The sequence below is a fragment of the Ips typographus genome, linkage group LG2, assembly GCF_016097725.1.
Source record: "Ips typographus isolate SLU linkage group LG2, UJ_Ityp_2.0, whole genome shotgun sequence".
NCBI lineage: Eukaryota > Metazoa > Arthropoda > Insecta > Coleoptera > Curculionidae > Ips > Ips typographus.
The window spans coordinates 8871424-8898224 of NC_138423.1; the positions used below are offsets into that span (position 1 = coordinate 8871424).

The 26801-nt window shown below is 35.6% G+C and overlaps 2 protein-coding genes and 1 long non-coding RNA gene across 3 annotated transcripts in view; 2 read left to right on the forward strand and 1 right to left on the reverse strand.

Annotated features, from left to right (window-relative positions):
• Window positions 1-19339, reverse strand: part of HERC2 (E3 ubiquitin-protein ligase HERC2) — a 162166-nt gene extending 142827 nt beyond the window's left edge. The window contains exons 1-10 of the mRNA XM_081974333.1: window positions 19007-19339; window positions 14464-14632; window positions 14112-14377; window positions 13531-13627; window positions 4705-4861; window positions 4465-4638; window positions 4144-4405; window positions 3958-4087; window positions 2259-2456; window positions 400-493 (exon numbers count right to left, since the gene is read on the reverse strand). Of these exons, the coding sequence (XP_081830459.1) occupies window positions 400-493; window positions 2259-2456; window positions 3958-4087; window positions 4144-4405; window positions 4465-4638; window positions 4705-4861; window positions 13531-13627; window positions 14112-14377; window positions 14464-14632; window positions 19007-19231 (1772 nt within the window). The 5' untranslated portion in view covers window positions 19232-19339. The remainder of the gene's footprint in view (window positions 1-399; window positions 494-2258; window positions 2457-3957; window positions 4088-4143; window positions 4406-4464; window positions 4639-4704; window positions 4862-13530; window positions 13628-14111; window positions 14378-14463; window positions 14633-19006) is intronic.
• A 48-nt stretch (window positions 19340-19387) lies between these two features.
• Window positions 19388-21244, forward strand: LOC145725554 (uncharacterized). The gene is made up of 2 exons (XR_014177340.1): window positions 19388-19520; window positions 19576-21244. It is a non-coding gene; the product is annotated as an uncharacterized LOC145725554 (long non-coding RNA).
• An 894-nt stretch (window positions 21245-22138) lies between these two features.
• Window positions 22139-26801, forward strand: part of LOC145725533 (uncharacterized) — a 28103-nt gene continuing 23440 nt past the window's right edge. The window contains exon 1 of the mRNA XM_081974334.1: window positions 22139-22354. Within this exon, the coding sequence (XP_081830460.1) occupies window positions 22298-22354 (57 nt within the window). The 5' untranslated portion in view covers window positions 22139-22297. The remainder of the gene's footprint in view (window positions 22355-26801) is intronic.

Here is a 26801-nt window from a genome sequence, read left to right on the forward strand (position 1 = left end):
GTTTAAGGTCAGATACTCTTATGTGCGACTTAGAGCTTTCAATCATTTTTACGCCCCGTATCACAGGACAACGAACGGTGAAGCTACAAAAAAGCCCGTTGTCATTGATAACGGGCGGTAAAGTAGAATTGAACCATACCAAAACCAAACATCGAAAACGTGGTATGTATATCATGGGCCGAAAGAAGGACTACACCTGTGGCTAAAAAAAAAACCTTCACTTCGTGTCCCATCTTAAACTTCTTTAAGCCCTTGTACGTAAATAACTATTACAATGTTTTTCTTAAATTCATTCAGATAGAAGTTGTAAGTTACAGAATCTTAAGTAAAGGATACAAAAACACTAAACTATCAAAACTTACAGTAAAAATAAAATAAACAATATGACTACCTACATACCTGTAAGTAGCGCCGCACTCTATAGAAACGATGTTTTTATCCAGTAATGCGTCAATACGGGTAGGTTCATCTTTTGCCATTGTATCCCCATGGCCTACAGTATTAAAAAGCGATTAATTATTGTAATAAATAAGGATTGTCAACTTTCATTACTTTTGATGTAAAGTTGGACTGAATAACAAGGCAAGGTAATTTTTTCAAAAAAACACCATGTGAGTTTTATGCTCTCGAATGATTGCTGCGCTCCACTTTGTGTCGCTCAGCAAACTTCATTCTCAGAGCATAAAAGTCATGGTTTGCGCACTTAATACATAAATAACTATTTTGTTCAAACGGACGTGAAGTACTCACTTCACGTACTGTTTAGCGGCCGTGAAATGCATTTTTTTTTTTCGAGATGCAGAAGAAACGGTTTTGCTAGCATATTTTGCAAAACTCGCTGCAGAATATTCTGCTTCGACCTTAGAATTGAAGGAAAGAATGGAAATCGACAAATACAGCACTTTAATATGTTTTATCAAGAAGAAAAACGTCGGATATAGAGCAAAAAAGGTATTTACAAGAGAACAAATCAACGAATTTGTACGATCTGCTCCAGACAAGGAGATTTTGATTTTAAAAGTGGCCTTTCTAATTGGAATTGGAGGAGCCTGCCGAACCAATGAACTAACCAAGAAGTCCACGGATGATGTTGACGTTTTAGAGCACAAGCTGATTGTTACTATTCCCGACTCCAAAACCCACAAGAAACGGACGTTCGCGATAGTATCTGAGGGCGAAGTCAATCTTGTGCTTCTATTTAAAAAGTATGCAATGTTAAGGCCAGCCCATGTTACTCACCGAAGAATGTTTCTATCATATAGAAAAGGAAAATGTACAGTACACCCTGCGGCATTCATTTCTTCGCTAAACTACCTCAAAAAATAGCTGAGTATCTTTCACTTGAAGATCCTAATATGTATACTGGTCACTGCGTTAGAAGATCTTCGGCAAGTTTTCTTGTTAATGATGGAGGGGATATATTGGATTCACAAGAACTTGGTGGATGGGAATCAACAAAGGTTGCTAGAGGGTATCTAGAAGAAAGTGTGTCCAAGAAAGTTTCCATTGCTCACAAAATTCAAATCGGCGATGTCTCCGGCAGTGGATTAAGCCGCCCTAGGAAACCGGATGAAATGGAGAGGAATGCATACTCGGCCATTAATCAGCCTTCAGAAGACATAAATATGATCGTGGACTCCAAAGGCAGTAGAGTATTCGTTAAGTTTGAAAACTGTCAAAACATTGTTTTTGTACAGATGTCACCAGATGTTGCACACAACTATCATTTCTGGCATCCAGTTGACTATACTGGAACGAAGGTTTTGTTCTTTGGTTATCAAGCCCTATAGCCTCTCTGATGAGCCGTAATACGGCGAAACCGGTCAGAGGATTGGGATTGATAAACAAAAAACAAAACCTCACCATTGTTTTGAATATTCATGAAAAGTCGTTGTAATATTATTCTGTTATCGAACCTGTTGTCCTTCGTAACTAACGTATTATTAGTAACTAAGGTTTTATGAAGGAATTAGTACATTTATAATGTTGATAATTATTAATAAAGATTTCATATAAAATCGTTTTAATCTTCAATGATACGATAAAAATGTTTAAAAAGTTATCTGAGATACGGGAGGTACCTCAAAAGTGATATTTTTCAACTTTCCTGCATCGCGAGATATTCTACAAAAGTGTCGAAAATGGGACACTGTACACCTGCCGTTGACAAACTTTAAGAATTTGTATTTGTAATAGTGGTAAAAGTATTTACATAATCCGGTGTCATTTGTTCTGTAAAAAATAAATAATGCTCTTACCTAATCGTCCGCCGTCTCCATTTCCCCAAGAATAAACGATCCCGCCTGTTTCCAAAGCCATAAAGTGTTTACCCTCAACGTGGGTAGCAATCGCTACAATCTCTTTGCCCTGCAATGACTCTATTTGCTGGGAACACTGAGTTTCTGAAGTGTAGTACATGAAGTGTACAGCTCCTGACCGAGTTAAAATCAGGACACCTAAAATTATAGTTACTATAGTCACATTCACACATTATTCTGTGCTATAGTCGGTCAATAATTCACATACAGAGGATGTGCAAACAGAACATTTTGTAACATATTTTTCTAATGCAACTTTCAATATAATTCTGATAATTTTGTTACCGTTAGCATACAATGTGTATGCTCTATCATACACATTGGAATAATCAATTGGGATGACATCTGTAAACTGTTTTTTTTCGTATTCCAAAAAAAGCAGCACATTTAGAATTAATAATGTGCCTTTTTTGTTAAAATTGTTTATTTCACATGTTTGATATTGTGGTAAACTCGTAGGTCAAATTCTATTGGACCTACGGTTGTTCAATGAAGGGTTCTATAGTTCCAGTGCATAGGGCTAGATTCAGTGAAACTCGAAGTACAACAATAACAACAACTTTAATAACTCCGCCATTAAGAACCGCACATAGTCACTCTACAGCAACGCGTACCGACTGTACGCGTGCTCGCGCGCTGCGCGAGCTGTTCTTTTAACTCCCCGTTACTACGATCAATCGCTCTTTTATCTACTCAGTATGTGTTATCTTACATCAGGTTTTTGGGGTCGATTGCCTCCTAAAACCTTCAACAACATAACCCATTATCCTTTTGCTTGAGCGTTGACCGCATGGAGAATCACGTACTCACTTCTTAAACGTGCTTTTGAAGTGATTCCGTGACTCGACCAATAACCCAGCGAATCGGGTTATACCCTTGCCTGGGTCATTCCCTTACAATATGCGAGAAACAAAGATGTAAAAAGATGACGTCATTCTCAAAAGGTAAAAATCCGACTATACCAAACCGAACAACAGTAAAAAAGTGGAGGAAGGAAGGGAGTGACCAAGAAAAAAGTATAAAGAATGTGACAGAAACCTGCCATTGTCAGCTTCTTCTGTCACATTCTATCAAAACTTCTCTTGAGAGCCTTGATCCCTGCTTTCAACAATTAGGACCCAAGTGGTAACAGGTGTTAGGGAAACACTGTGTCACCTACAAAATACGTTGAGCTGTACGTGCTCTTAGAAAACGAATATACCAAATTAACGTAGTGTTCGATTGTTACGTTATACCATTTTACATTCTTTTTGTCACAGCAAATTGCAAAAAATAGTTATCATAAGCTTAGATACCAGACGAGTTTGGCGTGGTAACAAAAGGTCTAAACTCAAGAAAACATCACTCTGTATATGTCTCTAATGATTGAACAAACCTATCCGGGTAGAACATGTCACATGCATATGTCCTTCAAGAACTGAAATCTATGCATTAAGTCGCATTCAAGCTGTAAACCAGGCAACGCTTACCAAATATAGTATTTTAATGATATTAAGACACTAATTATGAAAGCGGTTTAAAGCTGACGTTAACTCTTGTGAAAATTGACCATTCAGTTGTAGTTCTGTTTCAGAATTTCAATACCAAAATGGTGCTACATCAAGTCAAAAAAAAGTATTAAATAAATTGTTAAACTTACCTCTTTCAGAACATTTCATTTGTTTAATACCGAGTTCTGCTAAAGTCTCACATAACTGTGGTGTTGGATTAGAAACCCAACTCAACCAGCCCCAAGCCCACAACATTTGTCCATTTACGTAAGACGATGTCTGCAATAAGATACATCAAATTTGAGAGTACGTAAAAAAGAAATACACTTATTTACCTTGTTAAAACACAGCGGTAACATATGAGGAAGAGCAAGTCGATCCAGATGACACATAACAAAAACCGAAGCTTGTTTCAAATCAACTTCAATTTTATCGTCGAGCGGCAGGTCTAGCATGTCAAGAAATAGTTTTGTGCAATTCAATTTTTCGTTATCTGCGCTGTCTTGAAGTTGACGGTGGTTGGGTGGAACCGCCTTAACTTCAGAGAAACGATGTAGAAATGGAAGCAATGGAGCGCAAACATGTTCCACCGATGCTCTATAAAAACAAAGCTGTAAAGTTAAAGCAATTTAATTGAGGGCTGCTCTATAAAATACCTGTTATCTAGTTGGTGGACGCGCCTATCCCACAAACTCAACATTAACAAAACCATCTCTAACACTCCACTCAGAGTACCTCTTTGAAGAGCAAATTCAAGAAGAATATTAAGAGATGTGTGCTGATCTTCAATGGGAATAGTATAATTCTGTCTATTAACCGCTGACATTTCTCTTTAATTGTTAAACAATTATTTTAAGTTGTTTATTTCAATTAAAACTTATTTAAAAAAAACGTACCCTTCAACGACTTGTCTTAAGAACTTTGATGATTTTTCCACAACTTCGATCCAAACTGGAGAAACATTATCATGTTCATACAGAGTACATATAGGCAATATCCTTAAAGCTTCTAGAGATTCAGTTAACAGTTCGCTACACAATTCAATATCTTCGCCTAAAATTAAGAAAATACCTGTAATAATACTGCATTGAAACAGCTGAATTAAACATACCATTGAAACAATTTTTTAACAAAAACTTACAGTGACATTCGTAGTTCGTATTTTATACCAATAATTTTACTAATCATAGGCGCTCTTTGCTAAGAAATAAAATGCTGGCCAAATAAATCAACAACATAAATGTACTAATTCCTTTATAATAAAAAAGTCTAAATTTATGTCAATTTTCATTGACAAAACCCTTCTCGGAGTTCCAAATTGAACATTATCAGGTTTAATATTTATTAAGTTGTTGTTTTCTGTGTTCTGCCGTTGTGTTCTTTTTTAGATTCTCTGAAGATTTTCCACCGAAACTGTGGTCTTGTGTTGGGACGACTAGGTTAATGTTATTTTCAACTTAGTTAAAAATAGTGCGAAACTCCATTTTCCCAACAAATCTTTTTTTGTGTGAGACAGAAGACCCAATAAACAAAGGAAAAAAAAATTGAAAAACGTGCTTGATTGAAAAATTGCCAGAATCCTCTAGAGCCAGAGGCCTCTAGAATCATTTTGAAAGTGTCAAGGACCGCTAACTGCTACTGAAAACCTTCTTCAAAGTGCGAGAGAGTTCTACAAGCTTTTTAAACCTTCCTAGAATTGTTTTAAATTTCCATAGGTCTTTATAGCAGCATCCAATGCTCTGCAAGCTCTATAATGCGTGCCTGACCAGTAGAAGAACAACTTCCCAGTGGGATCGAGCAGTAATAACAATCATGCACAAGAAAGGTGATATAACAAACCTAAACAATGATCGTCCCATTAGTCTGCTCTCCCATCTGTACAAGTTGTTTATGCGAATAATTACCAAGCGAATCACAAATAAATTGGACTTCTACCAGCCACGCGAACAAGCAGGTTCCCGATCGGGATTTGGCACCAACGACCATCTCCAAGTTGTTAAAGCTCTTATCGAGAAATGCATTGAATATAACAAACCCCTGGTTCTCATCTTTGTTGATTAAGAAAAAAGCATTTAATATAGTATATCAACAACAAATACTGTACGCACTTGCAGAATGCCGTATAGACTACAGATGCGTTAATATCATTAAAAACGTATATGAAAATGCCAAGGCTTGCATAAAACTGCATGACTATACGGAAGATTTTCCCATTGGAGGAGGTGTGAGACAGATTGATGTTATATCTCCTAAACTTTTTACGACCCTATTGGAATACATGTTTAAAAAGATCGATTTTGAGGATATGGGACTAAACATAAATGGAGAGAGACTGAACCACCTGAGATTTGCGGACGATATTGTCTTGGTTACAAACAGAATTGACGAGGCGAGGGAGATGCTCAGGCGATTGAACGATGCTTCGGAAACGGCAGGTTTAAAAATCAACTTTAGTAAGACCCAGTTTATGACCAACTTGGTAGTGAGTGAACGAATTTCCCTGGGTTCAAGTCATATTGAACAAGTAGTCTCATATAAATATCTGGGACATGAAATTCTTATAGACAGAGACAACAAACCCGGGAGATAACGCGAAAAATCGGCTTAAGCTTTTGGAAAGCTAAGCAACATTCTAAAGTCGGACATTCCAACCTGTCTAAAGAGGAAGGTCTTCGACCAGTGTGTGCTTCCTGTGCTAACGCATGGAGCAGAAACTTTAACACTAACAAAGAAAACCATAAATAAAATTAGCGTAGCACAGAGAGCCATGGAGAGAGCAATGCTGGGAATATCATTGAGGGACAGAGTCTCTAACATCAGACGTCGCCGAATGTCTGGAGTTACCGATGCAATTGACCGAAGTGGAACTGGGCCGGACATGTGGCGAGGGAGGCCTATGTTCAGCAGTGTACGCAGCTAGGCTGAATGATGATGATGATAAGGTCTTTATAGGTCTTTTAGGAGCGTTTTGAATGTGCCAGATCCTCTAAATTCTACTGAGAACTTTCTAAAAAGTGCATCTAAATTCTACTGAGAATCTCCTGCAGTTGTCTTAAACCTTCCCATAACTGTTTTAAATTGCCAGAGGCCTCTAGAACTATTTTGAAAGTGTCAGAGACCTCTAAATGCCTGTAGGACCGGTTTGAATGTGCCAGCCCCTCTAAATTTTACAGAGAACAAAATGGTATCTAAAAAACGAAACGTCGGAGCTGAAAACTAAAACTATTTTCTTGAAGACCATATAAAAGTGCCATTGATTTTCCAAAAAAATCAATAATAAAGTGGTAAAAAATAAAATAGAAATAAGACTTTTTCGGTTTTTGTCGGATATCTCAGGAAGTAATAGAAATTTGTTGAATATTTTTTTACCAAATAATTTAGCAATAAATGTGCAACTTTGCCTCCTTTTAACTAAAGCTCTATCAACTATACAGGGTGGTCCAGTTTTAAATGTCAATAATGCACCAAACGATAGCCCATCAAAAAATAAGTTGACATGCATTATGTCATTTTCCTGAAGAACGCTTCCTAACGAAGACACAGACCTTTTAAAGTTCAGTATAAAAAATCGTTTTTTTGCTACAACTGTCAGACCACCAATTTTGAAACAAGTAATTATGAAATGAGTACTCGTATGTAATGTGAATTAAATTTTTCAAAATTGTTTAGACGCGTCGATATAGGAGGATCGTCTTTATTTTATACGCTCACTGGATATTATTCAAAATTGACAAAAAATGTTTACTTGGGTTATTGTATTTTTTACTTTAAAATGGTTCAAAAGGATTCAAATCTGGTCATCTGTGAGGTTTACGAGTTTTAATTTTTGACACTGAAAATAGTAAAAAAACATGATTTTTGGACTAATGTTTACTGGCGTTCAACTTTTTAGACTCATCAATGAAGAGTCTGAAACTTAACTTTTACTATAAAAAATAGCTTAAAATTAGATTTTTCGGTCTTAAAGCACAGTGAAGCGTCTAGAAGTCAATTTAATACTGACAAAGCGTGAAATGGCATGTTTAAGCCTATGGAAAATAGTTTTTAAGTCAGCTATGTCAAAAATTAGGTGAAGATAACCCTAAAACTCGATTTTCCAAGCTGAAAGCAGTTTTAAAGCCCTAAAAATAGTCCAGAGTTATAAGAAAATGAAAAGCAAAGTAAAAAAACTTGAAAAGTTAGTCTTCAAGTCAATTTTTATGAATTTAATGTCAATATTCTGTATTTAAGACTATTTTCAAGACTAAAATATTGAAATGTATTTTCAAATTATGCAAACTTACTTCAAATACAAATTTTAAGCTTTTGATGTCACTTTTCATTGGTTCAGAGTCACTTTTTGGTGTCCAAGTCAATTTCCAAGGTTGACATGTGTGAATTTGTAGTCAAAAATTCTAGATAAAGTAGTTTTTCCACCTTGTCCAGTGTCCACCTTGTATGTATAGGCATAGACTAAATGATAAGTATAGACAAACAGTGGCAATGGAACTGAAAATTAATTTAAGTAAGCAGCGTGAGATGGCACCACTGAACGCATATTCCCATAATTTTAAAGCCAGACACAGCAATCCGGATCTTTTGACTGTTGGAAAACATCAGTTTTAATGCGGCGTTGTCTAGTTGACAAATCACATTTTTTGTTTTGTTTCTAGGCAAAAAATAACAGATTTTTGTGTGTGTTTTCTTTAATTATTGTGTTTCACTTTGTTGTATTTTTAGTTTAGTTATTTGCTATTAGTATTTTTAATATTCATCAAAGTTTTATTTTATACGTAATACATTATGAATTCCATGTTTAATCTTAAAACAGTCACGTGACCATTTGTACCTTAAAATGAGTCACGAGATTTAGAGTTTAAAACTAAAAAACGGTCACGTAATCTTTAAAATTAAATTTAATTATTGAAAATAGTCACGTGACCCGTCAAATAATATTTTGTCATTTACAGTCACGTGAACTTCAGGGTTCCGTTTTGGCATTAAATAAGAGTCACGTGACCTTTAAAAATAAAATTTGAGTATTGAAAATCGTCATGCGACTTTATGAACTGTAAAAAGAGTCACGTGACTCTTCAAATAATATTGTTACGGTCTGGGCCTACTATGCTCGATACTTCTTAACGAGCGCTCGCCTCGGGATAAAACCGATGCGCCGCAATATCTGGCCGGGCGCGTATTAAAGTAGGCCACAGTTAGGAAGCGCTACCTGGAAGATTCTTGAATGGTCAAGGCAACCCGCGAAGCGTTTCGCGGTCATTCTAGAACGTGGTTTGCGAATATAAAAGACGCGGTGTCGACAGTAGAGTGGTAGTATAGTAGTGAATTTGGAAACGCGGTAAACTTTAAATAGTGGAATAGTTGTGGAATTGTAGTAGTGTTTTTAGTAGCTGTGTTAATTATTGTACGGAGTGTTTTGAAGTGTAAATAAATTTATTAATTGTTCAGTTAAATTGACTTTGTGTGAACCCACGGGAAAACCGTAACAATTGGTGTCAGAAGTGGGATCAGACTTTAGTGCGACGTGAATTGGAACTAAACTTCGGGTTAGAGACTTGTGTTCAGAACCGGACTAGAGATTTTCGGAACAGTGGTGTGTTAAATTTATTTTATGCCAATAACAAGACGTCAAAGTGCAAACATGGAGGCCCAACTTGCAGCTATTATGGCAATGCTTGAAAAACGAGAAGAAAGAATTCGACAACAAGAAAAAGAAGAACAAGAAAAGATTCGAAAACGAAACAAGGAAGAACAAGAAAGGATTCGACAACAAGAAGAAAGAATTAGACAAGACAAAGAAGAACAAGAAAAGATTCGAAAACGAAACAAGGAAGAACAAGAAAGGATTCGACAACAAGAAGAAAGGATTCGACAACAAGAAGAAAGAATTCGACAAGACAAAGAAGAACAAGAAAAGATTCGAAAACGAAACAAGGAAGAACAAGAAAGGATTCGACAACAAGAAGAAAGAATTCGACAACAAGACAAAGAAGAAGACAGAGAGCGGCATGAAAAGCGTAACGTAGAAATATTGAACGTTCTAGCGGGGACCAAGACAGAAATCAAAGAGTATGTAACCCATAGTCTCAGTAAAATTCAGAATGATGTTCGGGAGGACATTAATAAAATTCATAATGATGTTCGGGAGGACATTAATAAAATTCAGAATGATGTCAAGATAAAGCTACGCGACTTAGAGCGGAAAATTGACAGCAGAAGAGTCAGCTCTACAGTGTTCACCGGAAACGGGCTCAACAAGATCAAGCCTCCCACATACGACGGTCAAACTTCATGGGCAACGTACCAACTCCAATTTGAGGCCGCTGCAAATGCAAATGGATGGAGTAACGAGGAAATGGCTGTAGCACTGATAGTGGCATTACGAGGACCTGCATTGGAGCTGTTACAGACTCTGCCTATCGCCCAACGAAGCAACTATGAAGCATTAGTAGCTGCATTAGAACGTCGTTATGGGGATCAACATAAGAAAGGACTGTATCGAACACAATTAATGGCAAGACAGCAGAAAACTGGTGAAAATCTAGAAGAGTTTGAAACCGAAATTCGTCGCCTTGTGCATCTGGCTTACCCAGCCGTCCCGGATGAAATCCAAGAAGAACTTGTGGCACAGTATTTTGTAGATGGGATTCGAGATCCGGAGGTAAAGAAATGGCTGAAGATGTTCAAAGGGAGCAACAACAGCGAATTACTGATTCGAGCGCTGGAAATTGAAGCTGCGTGCAATGATTTAAAGCCAGAGCCAATTCAAGAGGAAAGAGAACCGCCAGCCGATCATGTTGCCACATCAATAAATAAAATTGAATCAATGGTCGGCCAATTAGTGCAACAAATGGCAGCATCAGCAAATGGCCAGTCCAGACAGTTAGAACGGTCACGTCCGATCACTAGAGTGGAATGTTATCGATGTGGACGCAAAGGACACTATAGAAGGAATTGCAGACAGCGGTCTTGTTCTCCAAACCCACAGTGCCGACGAAATCAGGACATTAGAACAAATCCCCGGAACCCTTCTGTTAAAAGAAACATTACATGTTATACTTGTGGACGTAAAGGACATTACCAATGGAATTGCAGACAGCAGTCTCGTTTACCGACCCCGCAGAACTGGCGTAACCAGGAGCAGGAAATGAAGAATCCAGAAAGACATTTACCGCGATATGTAGAGGATCGTCAAGCTTTGGATAGTGATTTAAGGTACCGGAAAGGACAAATTCATAATGGTTGGAGGATTGGTCAAATCGCGATGGTGACAGATAAAGAGGCTACAAAAAGAATGAAGAGCAGCGTTTCTAAGGAAGACATATTGAAAGGACAGCGCTCAGACTCTGATTTGAAAGTAATCAGAAGATGGTTGGAGAAGGATTTGAAACCGGATTGGCAACAGATTTCCAGATATGGACCAACAGTAAGGGGTTACTGGTTACAGTGGAATTCGCTTCGACTGCGAGATGACTTAATTACTCGCAAATGGGAAAGTCCAGACGGAAAACGCTTTGTTTACCAAACAATAGTGCCCAATTCCTGCAAAGAGAATGTGCTGCGAGAACTACATGACAGTCGCGGAGGAGGACACTTTGGAGTAAACCAGACTTTGGCTAGAGTAAGAGATCGGTTTTACTGGATTAACTTCAGAAAGGACGTTGAGGAATGGTGTAAACGGTGTGACCAGTGTTCGTTACAGAAGGGATCCATCACAATTCGGGAACTTGAGAGAGAGAAGATGAAACCAAACAACAATCGTATGAAGATGACACTGGACCACAGACCAACTGGTGGCAATTATAAGGAAGGTGATGCTGTGTGGATGTTTCAACCCAAGAGGAGCAAAGGATTAAGTCAAAGATGGCAACGACACTGGGAGGGACCTTACAATGTGGTAAAAAGGTTAAACGACGTCGCCTACAGAGTCCAACGCAGCCCCAAAGGCAAGATGAAAATTGTCCATCTGGACAGACTCAAGAAATACCAGGGATTAGATGAAGCGGATCGGGACGATCAGCTTTAAGAGGAGGGCAGTGTTACGGTCTGGGCCTACTATGCTCGATACTTCTTAACGAGCGCTCGCCTCGGGATGAAACCGATGCGCCGCAATATCTGGCCGGGCGCGTATTAAAGTAGGCCACAGTTAGGAAGCGCTACCTGGAAGATTCTTGAATGGTCAAGGCAACCCGCGAAGCGTTTCGCGGTCATTCTAGAACGTGGTTTGCGAATATAAAAGACGCGGTGTCGACAGTAGAGTGGTAGTATAGTAGTGAATTTGGAAACGCGGTAAACTTTAAATAGTGGAATAGTTGTGGAATTGTAGTAGTGTTTTTAGTAGCTGTGTTAATTATTGTACGGAGTGTTTTGAAGTGTAAATAAATTTATTAATTGTTCAGTTAAATTGACTTTGTGTGAACCCACGGGAAAACCGTAACAATATTTTTAACATCTAAAACAGTCACGTTACCTTTAGGATTCCGGTTTGACGTGAACACGTTTTTAATTGAAAATGCATTATAAAGAGAGTAACGTGTGTCTTTAAAAATATCAGTTTAAACTGAAAACGATTACGTGATCCTTCAAATGACATTTAAAACTGTCATGTGACATTATAAATTCCATTTTTAATCTTAAAAAAATCACGTGACCTTCAGGATCTGTTTTGACTTTAAAAAAATCACGCGATTTGAAAACAAATTGTCTAAACTCTCACGTGACGTTAAAACTGATATTTTAATCTTACAAATAGATACGTGATTTAGTGTATCAGTTTAAAACTAAAAAACGGTCACGTGACCTTCAGGATTCTGTTTTGACGTTAAAAAAGAGTCCTGTGACTTTTAAAATAAATAGAATCTTTATTATCGATACCTCAAACCAGAAATTCTTATCTTGTTTAGTTTTAAAAAGACGAGTAATTTAACTAAAATTTATTTGAAAAAATCAAGCTTTCTTACGCAGTTCAGATGGGATAGCAAAAGAAAGCGGATTAAAGGAAATACTGCAAAAGTTGGCAACTATGTCTGCAATGACGAGCTGTATTAGCACCGTCTCTTTAGACTTTACCTACAACTGAAGCGGCCGAAATACATTAGGAAGCCCTTGAAGCGTAAACGGCTTCCTTTTTGGGTGCCACTTTAATTACATTGCGCTGGTTGTCTGTACTTATCATTCAGTCTATGGTATAGGAAATGCCATTAAAAAAACAAATTTTGGATCGAACCTGAAGAATCTAGTCGAGTTTAAATAAAGTACCTACCTACACCAGTGGACACAACAAAAGTTGCTATGAAAAGGTCTTTTAAAAAATAAGAAATAACGCACGTGGGAAAAATTAGAGGGCAAGAACGAAAAGCGCAGATTTTGACAAAGACCCTGTATCTGTCAAATGGTGTCGCACATCAACAAACCGTTTTGCCCATTAACTTTGTCATAAAATTTGAGCGTTAGAGACCAACCTCAGTTTTTTTCTATCTCTTTTAGAAAATGGTGTTTACATTTAAAAACATTCAATTAGGCCCACCCTGTACAAGGATACCTATTTATGCACGACGCTGAAAGTTGTGCCTATATTTCGTTTCTTACTCTAGTGAACATCGAGGAAATACATATGATTACATTAATTAAAGAACAATAAATTAAAAAACATCCGTGACGTATACCTGTTTAAAAGTATCGTAAAACTGTGAAAAGTATGTTGAAATATCTAAAAAAAGACTTACCTAATCGCCATGCGCGTCTTAGAAATGCAAATGAAAAGTTTAGCGCAGCCCTAGATCCTACTCTAGCTAATCCTATAGCTGGGTTAAAATCGGGTGTCTGTAACAACAAAAATTCCTTCAATAATAACTTTTTCTAATTTTGGCATATAAAGTGACACTTTTCAAAACTGATTAGAGTGACAAAACGTTTTACTTTATGTAACTAGTTACATAAAGTATCACTTTATGTAACTAGTTATGAAAAGTTCATTTCATCACTCCCTGTTTTTATGCATTTCCGTAGAAACATATGGGCGACATCCATCATAACATGTCGTTGTCACTGTTTATACAAGGTGCTATGAAAGTGAATATTTGTGTTAAATCACTTTAAAAGATGGTTTTTACCGCTTTTTGGTCCAAATTAGAAAAAATTATGTATGCAACACGTTTCGAAAATGTCTTATTGTGTAACTCATTCAAATTGTAGGACCTCGCTGGGCTCGCCCTACAAACATTCATTCATTACACAAAATCGATCTTTTCGTAACTGGTTACATAAATAGCTATTATGCAATTTCAAAGTAGCAAACCGCACTGACCTTTTTATCATTGTTTTCTTGACGTTTTTCATTGATTGGCTCTTTCGCATTGATGCCTTCATCTGTCAATCTCATACTTTGAGTAGTGACTCCTTTTTCATAATCAATATTGTATGGCACTCGATTCAGTGCAATAAAATACCTCTTCAAGATTATTAGTTTGTAATAAAGAAATGTTGAAGATAAAGTGGTGTAGGCTGCCTCAGAACATAAAGAAGATTGTTCGTTGTTTAAGCTCTGGATACACAGTCTCAGTTGATCAGGAGCTAAAAGAAAACAAAAGTTTAATAACTAATAATAGTACAGTTCATACACAATAAAGCTTCCTTATAAACTGCTAAGATGAGCTTACTTGGTTGTGGCCCCCAGGCCCATTGATTTAAGAGAGTATCCATGTGAGGAACTTTCTCCTTTTTACTTGTCTTCTGTTCAGCTTTTTCCACATCCAGTTTCTGGCAAGGTAAACAATTACACCCCGTCTGTGGTCCGCAAATTCCATCGCAACAAGTGCAAGTCAACATCTTTAAATTGAAATTTAAGTCAACATTTTTTAACTGTTCATACAAATACTATACTGAAAATAGGACAAAGTCAGAAACATTAAATCTACTCCAAGTTAATCAACAACAAAAAGAAAAACATTGTTCCCAGTAAAATCAAATTGTACGTAGAAGTGCATCGTTTTTCACGTGTGTGTGCATGTTCCTATCTTATTTTTCTGAGATCTGTATTATGATAGCATTTTCAAAGTTTTGAATTTTTTTGAATAGGGATTATAAGATAAGAACATGCACACCGTTTTGTCCTAACCGTTCGCCTGCAACAGCCTTCCAAATATTGAAATTTTCAATGTTTCAAACTGGGTTTCCAATTGCAAATCCATGAATCACCATTAAAACAGTGTTCTGTATTAACAAATGTTTGACTCTACTTTTAGAAAGCCGCATCTCGCACTGCAAGGCTCGCTCGCTCATATACGCAAGGAAAGAATTGTAAAATCGGATATCTTAAAATCGGTTTAATGGTAAATATCTCAAAAACTACAAAATTTAGAAAAAAACTTTTCAGAACAAATATTGAATTTTGATGCCTTCTAGCGGCCAAACCATCTAACCTTCGATCCGAGTAGGGATATTTCTAGAAAGTTTATTTCAATGGCCATCCATTGACATATAGAACTCTACAAAAAAAGTAGTGCAAATAAGCGAGATATTGAGGATTAAACAAGAGAATGCATCAAAAAAGTGTTAGAAGAAATGGTCAACTTTAACGCCCTCTAGTGGCCAAACCGTCTAACCTCTCAACCCAAGTTGGTATATTTTTGAAAAGCTTATTTTATTGGCCATCCATTGACATATAAAACTGACTCTACTAAAAATGCTGCAAATAATGAGTTAATCAAAATTGAACAAAAGGATGCACCAAGAAAGTGATTAAAAATTGGTCAAATTTGATGCTCTATAGTGGCCAGTTGGGATACTTTTAGAAAGCTTATTTGACGCCCATTGACGTATAAACCTCTATTAAAAATTGTTAAATGAGTCAAACAAACGAGTTATTCAAGATTAAACAAAAGGATGCACCAAAAATAAAATGAAAAAATTGGTCAATTTTGACACCCTCTAGCGGCCAAACCATCTAACCAATCAACCCAAGTAGGATTATTTTTAGAAAGCTCATTTCATTGACAATCCATTGACGTATAAAACCATATCAAAGGTAGTGTAAATAAGCGAGCTTTTGAAGATTAACCGAGAGGATGCACCAAAAAAGTGATAAAAAATGTGACGCCCTCTAGTGGCCAAACCGTCTAGCCTGTCAACCCAAGTTGGAATATTTTTATAAAGCTCATTTCATTGACTATCCATTGACGTATAAAACTCTACTAAAAATTGTGCTGCAATATCTCAATGCAACAAACTGAAATTATTAAACTCCTTGATCTTTCCTATTGCCACATATGCCTCTGAGACCTGGACTTTAAAAATGGCCAATTGAAGAATAATAGATGCTTTTGAAATGTGGGCCTACAGAAAAATGCTGTGAATATCATACACAGGACATCGTACTAACGTGTCAATCCTTAATAAACTAAAAGTCACCACAAGGCTATCAACGAGTATAAACCATACCTACGATATTTTGGACACATCTCAAGGAGAACAAATGGGCTGGAAAAACTTATTGTGGAGGGAAAGAGTAATGGTAAACGACCACGAGGAAGATCAAAGAAATCATTGGTCACGGTCTGCAAGAAGCTTCTCTTGCAGCTCAGGACAGAGGAGGATGGAAAATACGATCCGAGCTATAGAAACATGATGTCACCATGCTCTCCCGAGAGCAAAAAGGACAAGAGAGAGAGGAAAATTGTGCAAATGTACAAACAAGTTATTGCATCAAACAAGTCATAAAAAATTAGTCAACATTGACGCCCTCTAGCGGCCAAACCGTACCACTAACCAGTAACCAATCGACTTTTATACGTAAATGAAAAGCTCATATCATTGACCGTATTTAAAATATCTAAAAAAAAATATGTGAGGCAGGCGAAAATTTTTCAAGATATAAGGCATTTACGAAAATTATACCTGCTAATTCCACCGTTTACCACAATCGGTGTAACTTTTAAGGATCTGGTTCATTACGGTTGAATGAATTTTAGAACGCGATTGGTAATCCTATGTCTTTGAGATCTGGCATCCAGATGTTCATTGTTGAAATGTTTTATAATATCGGCATACTCTCCCTCCATCTCGCAAACAGAACATATTCCAATATCAATTTTAATTTAACAGGTCACTCTCCTAAGCTTGCTAAACTGTGGAACAAACCGCCAAACCGTCAACCATAAACTAATTTTTGAGGTTATGATTCTAAATTTTAAGGGAAAACCTGTCACAAGTCACTTTTTTCTTAATTTACCGACGGAACTTCTCGATCCATAAATCATAAACCGGGTACATATATTCGGTATATGGGTAAAATTTCAGAACGGCAATGGTAGTTACCAAAAACAATTTTCGAACGCTCTAGGTTAAACGGGTATCTACCGGTATCTACCGGTAGAATATTCGTAAATGCCTATAGTTCAAATGGTTTTGATGGCATATAGTACTCTACTGTATGTATACAGGGTAATTCAAGTTCGACCCTCACCATTGGGAACTCAGAAACCATAAGAAATACGAGAAAGTTTAAATTGGGGCAAAGTTGCGCAATTTAAAGCTCAACCAAATACAGTTTCAGAAATTTCGATTTTCCGAGTGCTTCCGAAGATATCCGAAAAAAACTGAAAATTTGATTTTTTGTTTATACATATTTATTTCTAACCTTATTTAAAGAGATATCCCAAAACTAAAAGTATCTTTTCATTGCCACTTTTTCCCAGCTATTCGATGATGAATTCAAATTTGCCACATGACGTTTTGTTTTTTGACTGTCATCATCAACTTTCTTTTTTCTTATGGGTGCCATATTGGATTTTTAGCCCACCAAATAGTACGTTTTATTCTGATTTTAGTGATGTATAATAACTTCTGATTTGCGTCATAAATGGCAAAATAATTAAAATAAATAGCAAATTTCTTGAGCCCTCTGGCAGCCAAATAAAGGAACCTATCAAAACAGGCAACCAAAAGCCCATTTTATTTTCCATCAAATGACATATAAAACTCTACACAAAGTGTTGCAAATAAATGGCCACATTCATAAGAACAAATCGATTAGCAATCAAAAAATCACATTTTGAATTTGCTGAGCAAAATGCTTTTTCGACCAGTAAAGGATTTATGTCAGTGCATTCATAACAAAATTGCCTAGGAATTGCTAATGGATGAGTTCTAATGAATGCGGCCAATGAGTTATTTACAGCAAGTTATTTGACAATACAGTTTTGACTGAGTTTGACAGCTACCACTTTAACCTTCAATAACTCATCATAAGGTGGTTCAATGTATTAATTTAAAGAATGATTGTTTTAAATAAGTGACCCAATACAAACTTAATTTTGAACAAAGAATCAGACAAAATTATAAGAATAAGGATCGCGGGTTCCATTTGAAAAACTAGACTTTCTGTCTTTTTTAGAACTGATTTTTTAAGCCCATTTTTGACCACCACATATCATGTATTTTAAAGTTTTTCTGCATCAATTCTTAGAACAAATCTTGTTTAACAGGACAAAACACAAACACCAAGAAAAAAAATGTTTTCCAATACCTATGTGTAAATTAAATTTGTTATGGAGACTGAAAATATCAAATTTCACATAAAATGGTAAATATCTCAGAAACGGATACAGATATGACATTCACATTGTGAAACATAAAATCAAAAATTGCAAAAATATAAGATGTCCCATTAAAATAAGTAGCAGTTGATATCTACTTCCAGTTAAATCTTTGCACCCACTTTGCTTTTAACTTCTTTTAAAAAAGACTTTTTTAGGCTCTCCAGTTGTGGTAATTCAGAAATGACTGGACAAAGAATTAGTGCCATTAGTGGGCATTATTGGCATATTAGGAATAAGTGTACAACATTTTAGCAAACATTTTAGGCAGCGTTTTACCCCTTGAGGAAAAACTTTTTTCACTTTATTATAAGATTGGGACTTTTCTGATTTTTGTAAAAAACCCTTCATTTTTTGAAGGAAGGAGACTGATACTGGTAATTTGTCATACAGAGTATATGAAATGTTTTATAAGTATAGTGGAAAACTGGGCATTGTCCCGATTATCTAAATTATACATGAAAGACCTCTCCTAACAAAAAAGCTACAAAATATATAATTAAGAGTAATAATATTATTTGTTTTGCTAGATATTTACTTTATTTTACACAGACCCCCAAACACCTGACATAGATACTGCTGTTAGACTATTTAATTTAATACATACCCTTTGTCCACAATAGTATTTTCCAAATTCACCTTCTTTAGCCATAACGCCCGCGCTGTTAAGCAGCCCAGTGGAAAAATTTCCTGTGATTTCTCCATCAGTAATAAGAGTATTCCAAGTGTTCACCAAATTTTCATTGGTAAAATAGATGTTCTCTATGTTGGTCTTCAACCATTTTATATCAAGTCTAGGCTGCGCTCTCAAGTGAGTGTCCCAATGGCCCATTCTAAATTGTAAACTATTACAACACTTTTCTTTCAGAAAAAATCATTTCTCTACTTATTTGTAATGTAATTTGTATACAATATAAAATGAAGATGGATCAAACTATTATTATTTTTATTCAGTTTGATAGATGTCAAATCTAACAGTTGACAGCATTTTCACAGTGATCAGCTGATTTGAAGTTTTTAACCATTGTAATGTATACCTGTATCCTAGATCTGGCACGTACTAATTGAAATGTTGGCACGGGTGGTAGCTCAGAGGGATGATGAATACACAAGTTCCACAGGTAAACCAATTTATTCAGATTAGGAGTGTTTAATTACAATGATTCTTACCCCCAGATAACCAAGATGGCTAGGATCATGACGGAGGGGGTTGTAGGGTGCCTGATGTGTGCATGAGGGGCATACGTTATATTGGAGATGAATGCAACCCTAGACTTCTGTCCCAGGGCATTCACCAAAAAAAGGGAGATAAGTCGCACGCCCGTGCTATTTCCCTTTTTTCAGGCCGATTCCCGGGTTATTGCACTTGGTCACCAACTGCTTCGTTACACAGAACGCATACCCAGACTAACCCAGAGATCAGTGACCTTCCCCTGGGAAGGACCCCAGAGTTCGGTGGTTTTAGAGAGAGTCATCTTTTATATTCGTCATCAACCCCATTATGCTAACTATGCTGGTTACTGGGTGTGCACCATAACTACTCACACGATATTAGTGTGACAATATTAGGCCCTTTTCGCAAAAATGCATATTATAGCTATTCATGTACCAAGATCGTTAGAGAGAGAACATAATGTCCTGAAGGCCGAATCAGTCCATAAGTAAAGTCCGTAATAAGCCCATAATAAACTCAGCTCATAAATGATTCATTTGCTACTGTGTGTTTTTGGTTGATAAATTGTGCAACCGATTTTTGTAATGCGATTGTGGAAGGGCTGGCCAACATTTTGTCTGTCCTTTTTATACTTTAGTGTGAAGTGTGTTTGTAATCTGAAATTTGATTAGAGTTCCCTTATTGCATTTGCACGCGCCTCTTCAACCGGGAAAGTGACTGTGAGCCAGATAGAAAACTTATAATCGTCTGGGTTTCATACTTATTTTGGAATGTCTAAACGATTCTTATGCTTAATGTAAAAATAGCAGACATTCATAAACATAAATTGCATGTACTGTCATTATATCCAGACTCCACAACTCACCCTTACAGCTTTCCAGGTACTTTTTTTTCTTAACTATTCTTACAGCACGTTTTTGTGTTAGAAAAACGCTTTGAATCAGTGAATGTCGTTCCCAAAAATTAACACCATACTTCATAACAGACTTAAAGTTTGCCAGATACACCATTTTCAGGATTTTTTCTTCCATGTACTTGCCAATGACCCACACCAATTGAATTGCGCTATGGAACTGTTTACACCCTGTAAGCAAGTTAATGTCGTTTGCAAAATGTGGTCTCAAAATACTACCCTGCGCCTGCGCTATTCCTGTATCGTTCTGCAAAATAGCGGAACGTTGAGTTATTCCATTTTTAGGTACGCTAATACATTGTTTTCTGTTTGTTAAATAGCTACTCAGCCAATTATTTGCGTTGTTTCTAATACCATTTACTTACAGTTTCAGTTTCTCAATAAGTATACGTCTATTCAAACAATCATAAGCTTTAGACAAATTAATGAACATACCATTTGCAAGCTCATTTCTTTCTAGGTAACTTAATATACGCGTAATAAATTCAAAAACAACCGTCTGAGTTGATCTATCTTTAATACCTAAAGCCGTGTTAACAATTCCTGAAAGCATCACATTCACTCAAACTAGGTGACAAACTTAAAGACCTGTAACTGTATAGACTTTCAGGATCGCCAATCTTATACCTATGTATATGGGTTTTATGTGCAATTTTGAGGTTGGGGTATTATACCTATATTATCACAGGTGTGGCCAGTATTACTATACTTGTTGGAAGGTCATCTATCCCGCTACAATATACTATGTTTAATTTTTAGCTTTTTCTTGTCAATCTCTGATTCAGACCCCTCTCTCTATTAGTTTACAGCGATGGGAGGGTAGTCTTGCTTGTCTGAGAGCATTCTTATTTTTGATAATCAATAATATAGGCACTACGTTTTAGTGCAAAACTAATGTATTTGTATCCTGCTCTAACAAATGTCATTGAAACAGTATGTCAATACACTGGTTTTGCACTTAACATGCCAATCAAAAACTCCATAAGCTCGGCAAAGATTGCCGGGTGAAGTTTTGCCCGGACAAGCGAATAATATGCTGAAAAACTATAGAAATTGTAAACGATCACCTGGTTGAACTTTTCGATGATAGATATTTAGGTAACCTTTGTCCTTACTCGAATTAGGGCTAATTACACCGACATACCTATTTAAGGGCACCCTAGACTAGGTTTTAATTTGACTATGATATTTTACACATGATCTGTCACAGTCAAATCACAACTTAGTCTAGGTCTAGGTGAACCTTAGGGTGTCCTTTATTACGTCGGTGCAATCCTCCTTAATCCCTTAACTAGATATTTATTTTTCATTCAGGAAAATGCAATGTGGCTGTCCAAGCTTGTTTAGCTGTTTGCAGAGCTGGTCAAACCCAAGAAAAACAACAAACTGAAAAAGTATGGCAGATTTGTAATAATTAAAATGGTTAATTTTGATAATAGTTATGAATGTTATAATAGTAATGAAAACGCCGGTTTTTGGTATTCTAATACTTCAAATTGTCTAAATCGCGGTGTAAAACTTTGAACGCCATATGCCCGACCCGATCCACTCCGTGTCTACTACAGAAAAGAACGCACCCCTACGAAATAGTAAAATAGCTAGTCGCCATTCGTCGGAAAAAGAAGAGAGTAACACTTTGGCTCTAACCCCACTTTTGGTTTGACTGATTGTGATTGTTGATGTTGAGGCTTGTCAGTATTTTAAAATGTTTTTAAAAACCATTTTTAATTTATAAAGAAACTGGTGAAATAACTGGCTCGTTAATAAATTTTAGCTTAAAAAGTGTAACTGAAGGACTGTTAGTATAAACTATGGATTCCTTTTATGATGCTCCTAGACGTCCACCACCTCAAATTTCTAGAGAAAAGGTAATTTGTTTTATTCTACATTTTGTTGCCTTAAAAATCCTGCTATAATAGGTCTGAACAATGTTGAATATAGTGTTATAGGTTTCCCTGCCATTATAATGAAAACAAAATATAAATATAAGGATGAAACATGGAATCAGATAAAAGTCAATAAATCCTTTCTGTCTGTTTGGATAGATTGGACTAAATATCTAAAAGAAAATTTAGAATTTTATGTAAAACCAAGATCAGCAGTTACAGCTAAATTTACAGTTAAAATTAAAGTTAAATTTTGTTTATGAACATCACAATTTAAAACCACTAGCTCTATTCTTAATGCTAATACTAAAGTTAAATTTTGTTTTATAAACCAGGCTTAAGACAACACCTAAGATTTATAAAGTTTAAAGAGGTTAAACGGTTAAACCATTAGGTAATAATCATTCAGTTATGTTAATGTTTACTAAGTTCACTTAAAACATACCTATGAGAGAGAACTTCAACTTGACTAAATAATAAAATAACTAAGCATATCAAAACTCTTAGGCTCGGTTTATGCAATTCCATAAACTTAATTAATAAATATAAATATAAGCTTAATCATAAAATTATTCCTTAATTTACTACATTTACGAGAAAGGTGTTTATGCAATTTCTTAATCTTAATTCATAATTTTTTTTTTCTGTCAAATATCAATTATCAATTAATAACACAATATTATTCATTTTTTGGTTATGAAACTGGTCCTGTGGGGGATTCCTATGTTGTTTTTGTTTTAACTATTCAAAATATAAAAAGTTTGCCATCTAACCAAAAAATTTCTTCTTTTTCTTTTCTTTTAGTATTTGACAGATTCAGATTTATTTCTTATTGATAATTGTATTCTTAAAGTTGAAATTAACGATCTTTCAAGGTCATTAGTTATGAATATGTTTATGGATATAATTATAAATTTTGTATAAACCAATACATTGCATTAGGGACTTTAAACTTTAAGGTTACAACAAGAAAATGTGCTTATGATTATGAATTAAGTCTATGTAATTGAATAAACCCAGCCTTAGCATCTGTGACAATAGTAAGTTGAACAAAACAAAAACAAAAGAATAGAGAAGTTGTATTTTTTCATTGTCCAAAACCCGCTACTCTGTTCAACTTAATAACTAAGCATTTCTGAGCTTGATAATATCGTGCATTTGCCACAACTTGTCAAGGTTTAAAACTATCAAATCATTCAATCAAATTGTACTTTATTGTCTACAAAAGCGAGTTCTAAACAAACATCTAGGTATTATTGGTTTAGACTGTTGTTCGGTAAAATAGTTGTTCATGTTGGTAATGTTGATATAATCGAGGAATTTGAGGATGTAATTAAAGGGGCAGTGGGAGTTGATATTTTAATAATAATGCTCAAAATCACAGGACAAAAAACTCATATTGTTTAGTTTAGTCTTTGTTCTTATCCTGGCTCCACACATTAAGGCCAATGTTGGCCCCAACAGTATTCATCCAATGTGTGGGCCAAGAAAATTGTGTTGGTGCCAATGTTTTTGTTGCTGAGGGCAACATTGGAAGTTGGCTGCCTGTTGTCAGTTTGTGACCTGCTTCAAAGAGATACAAAGGGTACAAATGAATGAATTCGGCAACGGCAACTTGTCCCAATATGTAGATGCTATACAAAAAAATACCACAAAGATAAGCCAACATTGGCCCCAATGATGCAGCCAATGTGTGGAGCCTGACTTAAATAGAACTCTGATAGGCCTGCAGCCTGTAGCATACACTGGTTCTGATGAGTGATTCTTAAGTCAAAGATTTTGGGTGTAAAGTCTCAGGTGATTTCTTAGTTAGCATCAAAACCACCTTTAGTAAAAAAAATACACATAAACATGCATTTTTTTAGTAATACAAAAAATATTTGTTTTTTGGATACTAGCACAGTAAAGCATTTAGCATAATAAAGACTTTCAGTGGCAGCAAAACCTTATACAGTGAGCAGCAAATGCATTGCATATACATTTTAAAAAATCAGGTATTTATTTTTGTTTTTAGTTGCACATTTTTGAAAACAATTTTTATTTATACCTACGGGTACCCAAAAAAAGTTATGAAAAAAAGTTTTGATTGTCAAGACCAACTTTTTTAAGAAAGAGAACCCCCCTTTTTGTAATTTTATTCAGTTCTCTACAAAATTGTAATTCCTAATAATAATAAATAATAAAATCTTATTTTCAAAATTCTATTATTATTTCTTCTATTTCAAAATTATGTTATGACAACACAAAGTGAAATAGCGTCAAAGAGACAAAGCATGCTCTTCTTATCTTCTATAAGTTGCTGTAAAAGAGTAAAAGTCTACTAAACTATATGGTTCTAAATCAATCAAGTATTGACTTAGTTGTTTTTTCAATGGTTTGGACCCCTTGTAATAATAATAATAATAATAACTAGTTTATAGTTTATTTACATTGTTAAATAATCATCCGGAGTATATGGCTCCAGGCTAATAAGCAACTTTTTTAAAAGCAGCTACACTTTTATTTTGTCTGAGTTTTAAAGGCAATTTATTGAACAGTTTTACGCAGATATACTCTGGACTCTTTTGACTCAAGTGCAGTCGGTGCCTAGAGTAAGAAAACAAGGCTGATCTTGTATTATAATTCTCAGAACCCAATGTTTGAAACAAGTTTTTATTTCTACACAGAAACATGAGACATTCAAATATACAGGGTGTCCCACGACGAAAGAACTCGATTGATATTGGAAAAAGTATAAATAGGAGAGTTTTGAAAATTTGGTAGGATACTGATGTGGGCATGCCCAATCCAACTAAAATATTTTCAAGATGGTTGCACTTCCGCTTATACCGGAAGTCGATCACAACTTTCTTATTTTAAATAGAACACCCTATATATTATTACATATTTGGATTCCTCACAAAATTCTGACCAACTTTTGTATAGAATGCCCTATGCCTATCTCTAGCCGTTTTCGAAATATTTGATGTTTTTCCAAAAAAGTGACAGTTGCAACGCTCAACATATTTTTGTACTATGTTAAAACCGTATTTCATTTTGCAATGAAACTTTGGGTTATTGTAAATAAAGGATCGTTTTATTAAACTGAGGGTGCGTAACGACTCATTTGTATACAGGGTCGTCAAAAAAAAATCATAAACTTGCCACTAAAAAAAATGAAAAATCTCAAGTTTTTTAAATGGAAACCCCCATTTTTTATGACGGAATCATTTTGAGCATTAAAAATTACTATAAGTTTCAATTTACTTGCCTATACCTAAATCCAACCCATTTCGTTTTATTTGAGAATAAACATTTTTTTATTATGCTGCACGGTTGGGCTTATGTGGTGTTCTAGTTGGTCATGATTTTGACACACGGTGATATTGGAGACCTGCAGGGCATGTTAATAACACTAGTTTTGAGTGTTTTGACAACTGCAAATATGCCGTCGCGGTTACGTTATTCAAACCAAGATTGCTTAAATCTGTTTATTATTTACGGAAAATGTGATAAAGTTGTGAATAGAACATGTGAGGTATTTGCCGCTCGTTATCTAGAAAAACCAAATCCATCACCAAAAGCTGTCAAGCAAATAATTGAACATTTTAAGAATACGGGATCTGTGAAGAGAAAAGCTATTAAAACAAAACCAATCCTTAATAATACAAATGTAGAAATTGCAATTTCTAACCAACTTTTGTGTACAATGCCCTTTTCCTATCTCTAGCCGTTTTCGAAATATTTGATGTTTTTCCAAAAAAGTGACAGTTGCAACGCTCAACATAACATGCTTTGCAGTTCTCCAATATCACCGTGTGTCAAAAGCATGGCCAACTAGAGTACCAGCTAATTCCAACCATGCAGCCGAGCATGCAGCCTAATAAAAAAATGTTTATTCTCAAATAAAACGAAATGGGTTGGATTTAGGTATAGGCAAGTAAATTGAAACTTATAGTAATTTTTAATGCTCAAAATGATTCCGTCATAAAAAATGGGGGTTTCCATTTAAAAAACTTGAGATTTTTCATTTTTTGTAGTGGCAAGTTTATGATTTTTTTTTGACGACCCTGTATACAAATGAGCCGTTACGCACCCTCAGTTTAATAAAACGATCCTTTATTTACAATAACCCAAAGTTTCATTGCAAAATGAAATACGGTTTTAACATAGTACAAAAATATGTTGAGCGTTGCAACTGTCACTTTTTTGGAAAAATATCAAATATTTTGAAAACGGCTAGAGATAGGCATAGGGCATTCTATACAAAAGTTGGTCAGAATTTTGTGAGGAATCCAAATATGTAATAATATATAGGGTGTTCTATTTAAAATAAGAAAGTTGTGATCGACTTCCGGTATAAGCGGAAGTGCAACCATCTTGAAAATATTTTAGTCGGATTGGGCATGCCCACATCAGTATCCTACCAAATTTTCAAAACTCTCCTATT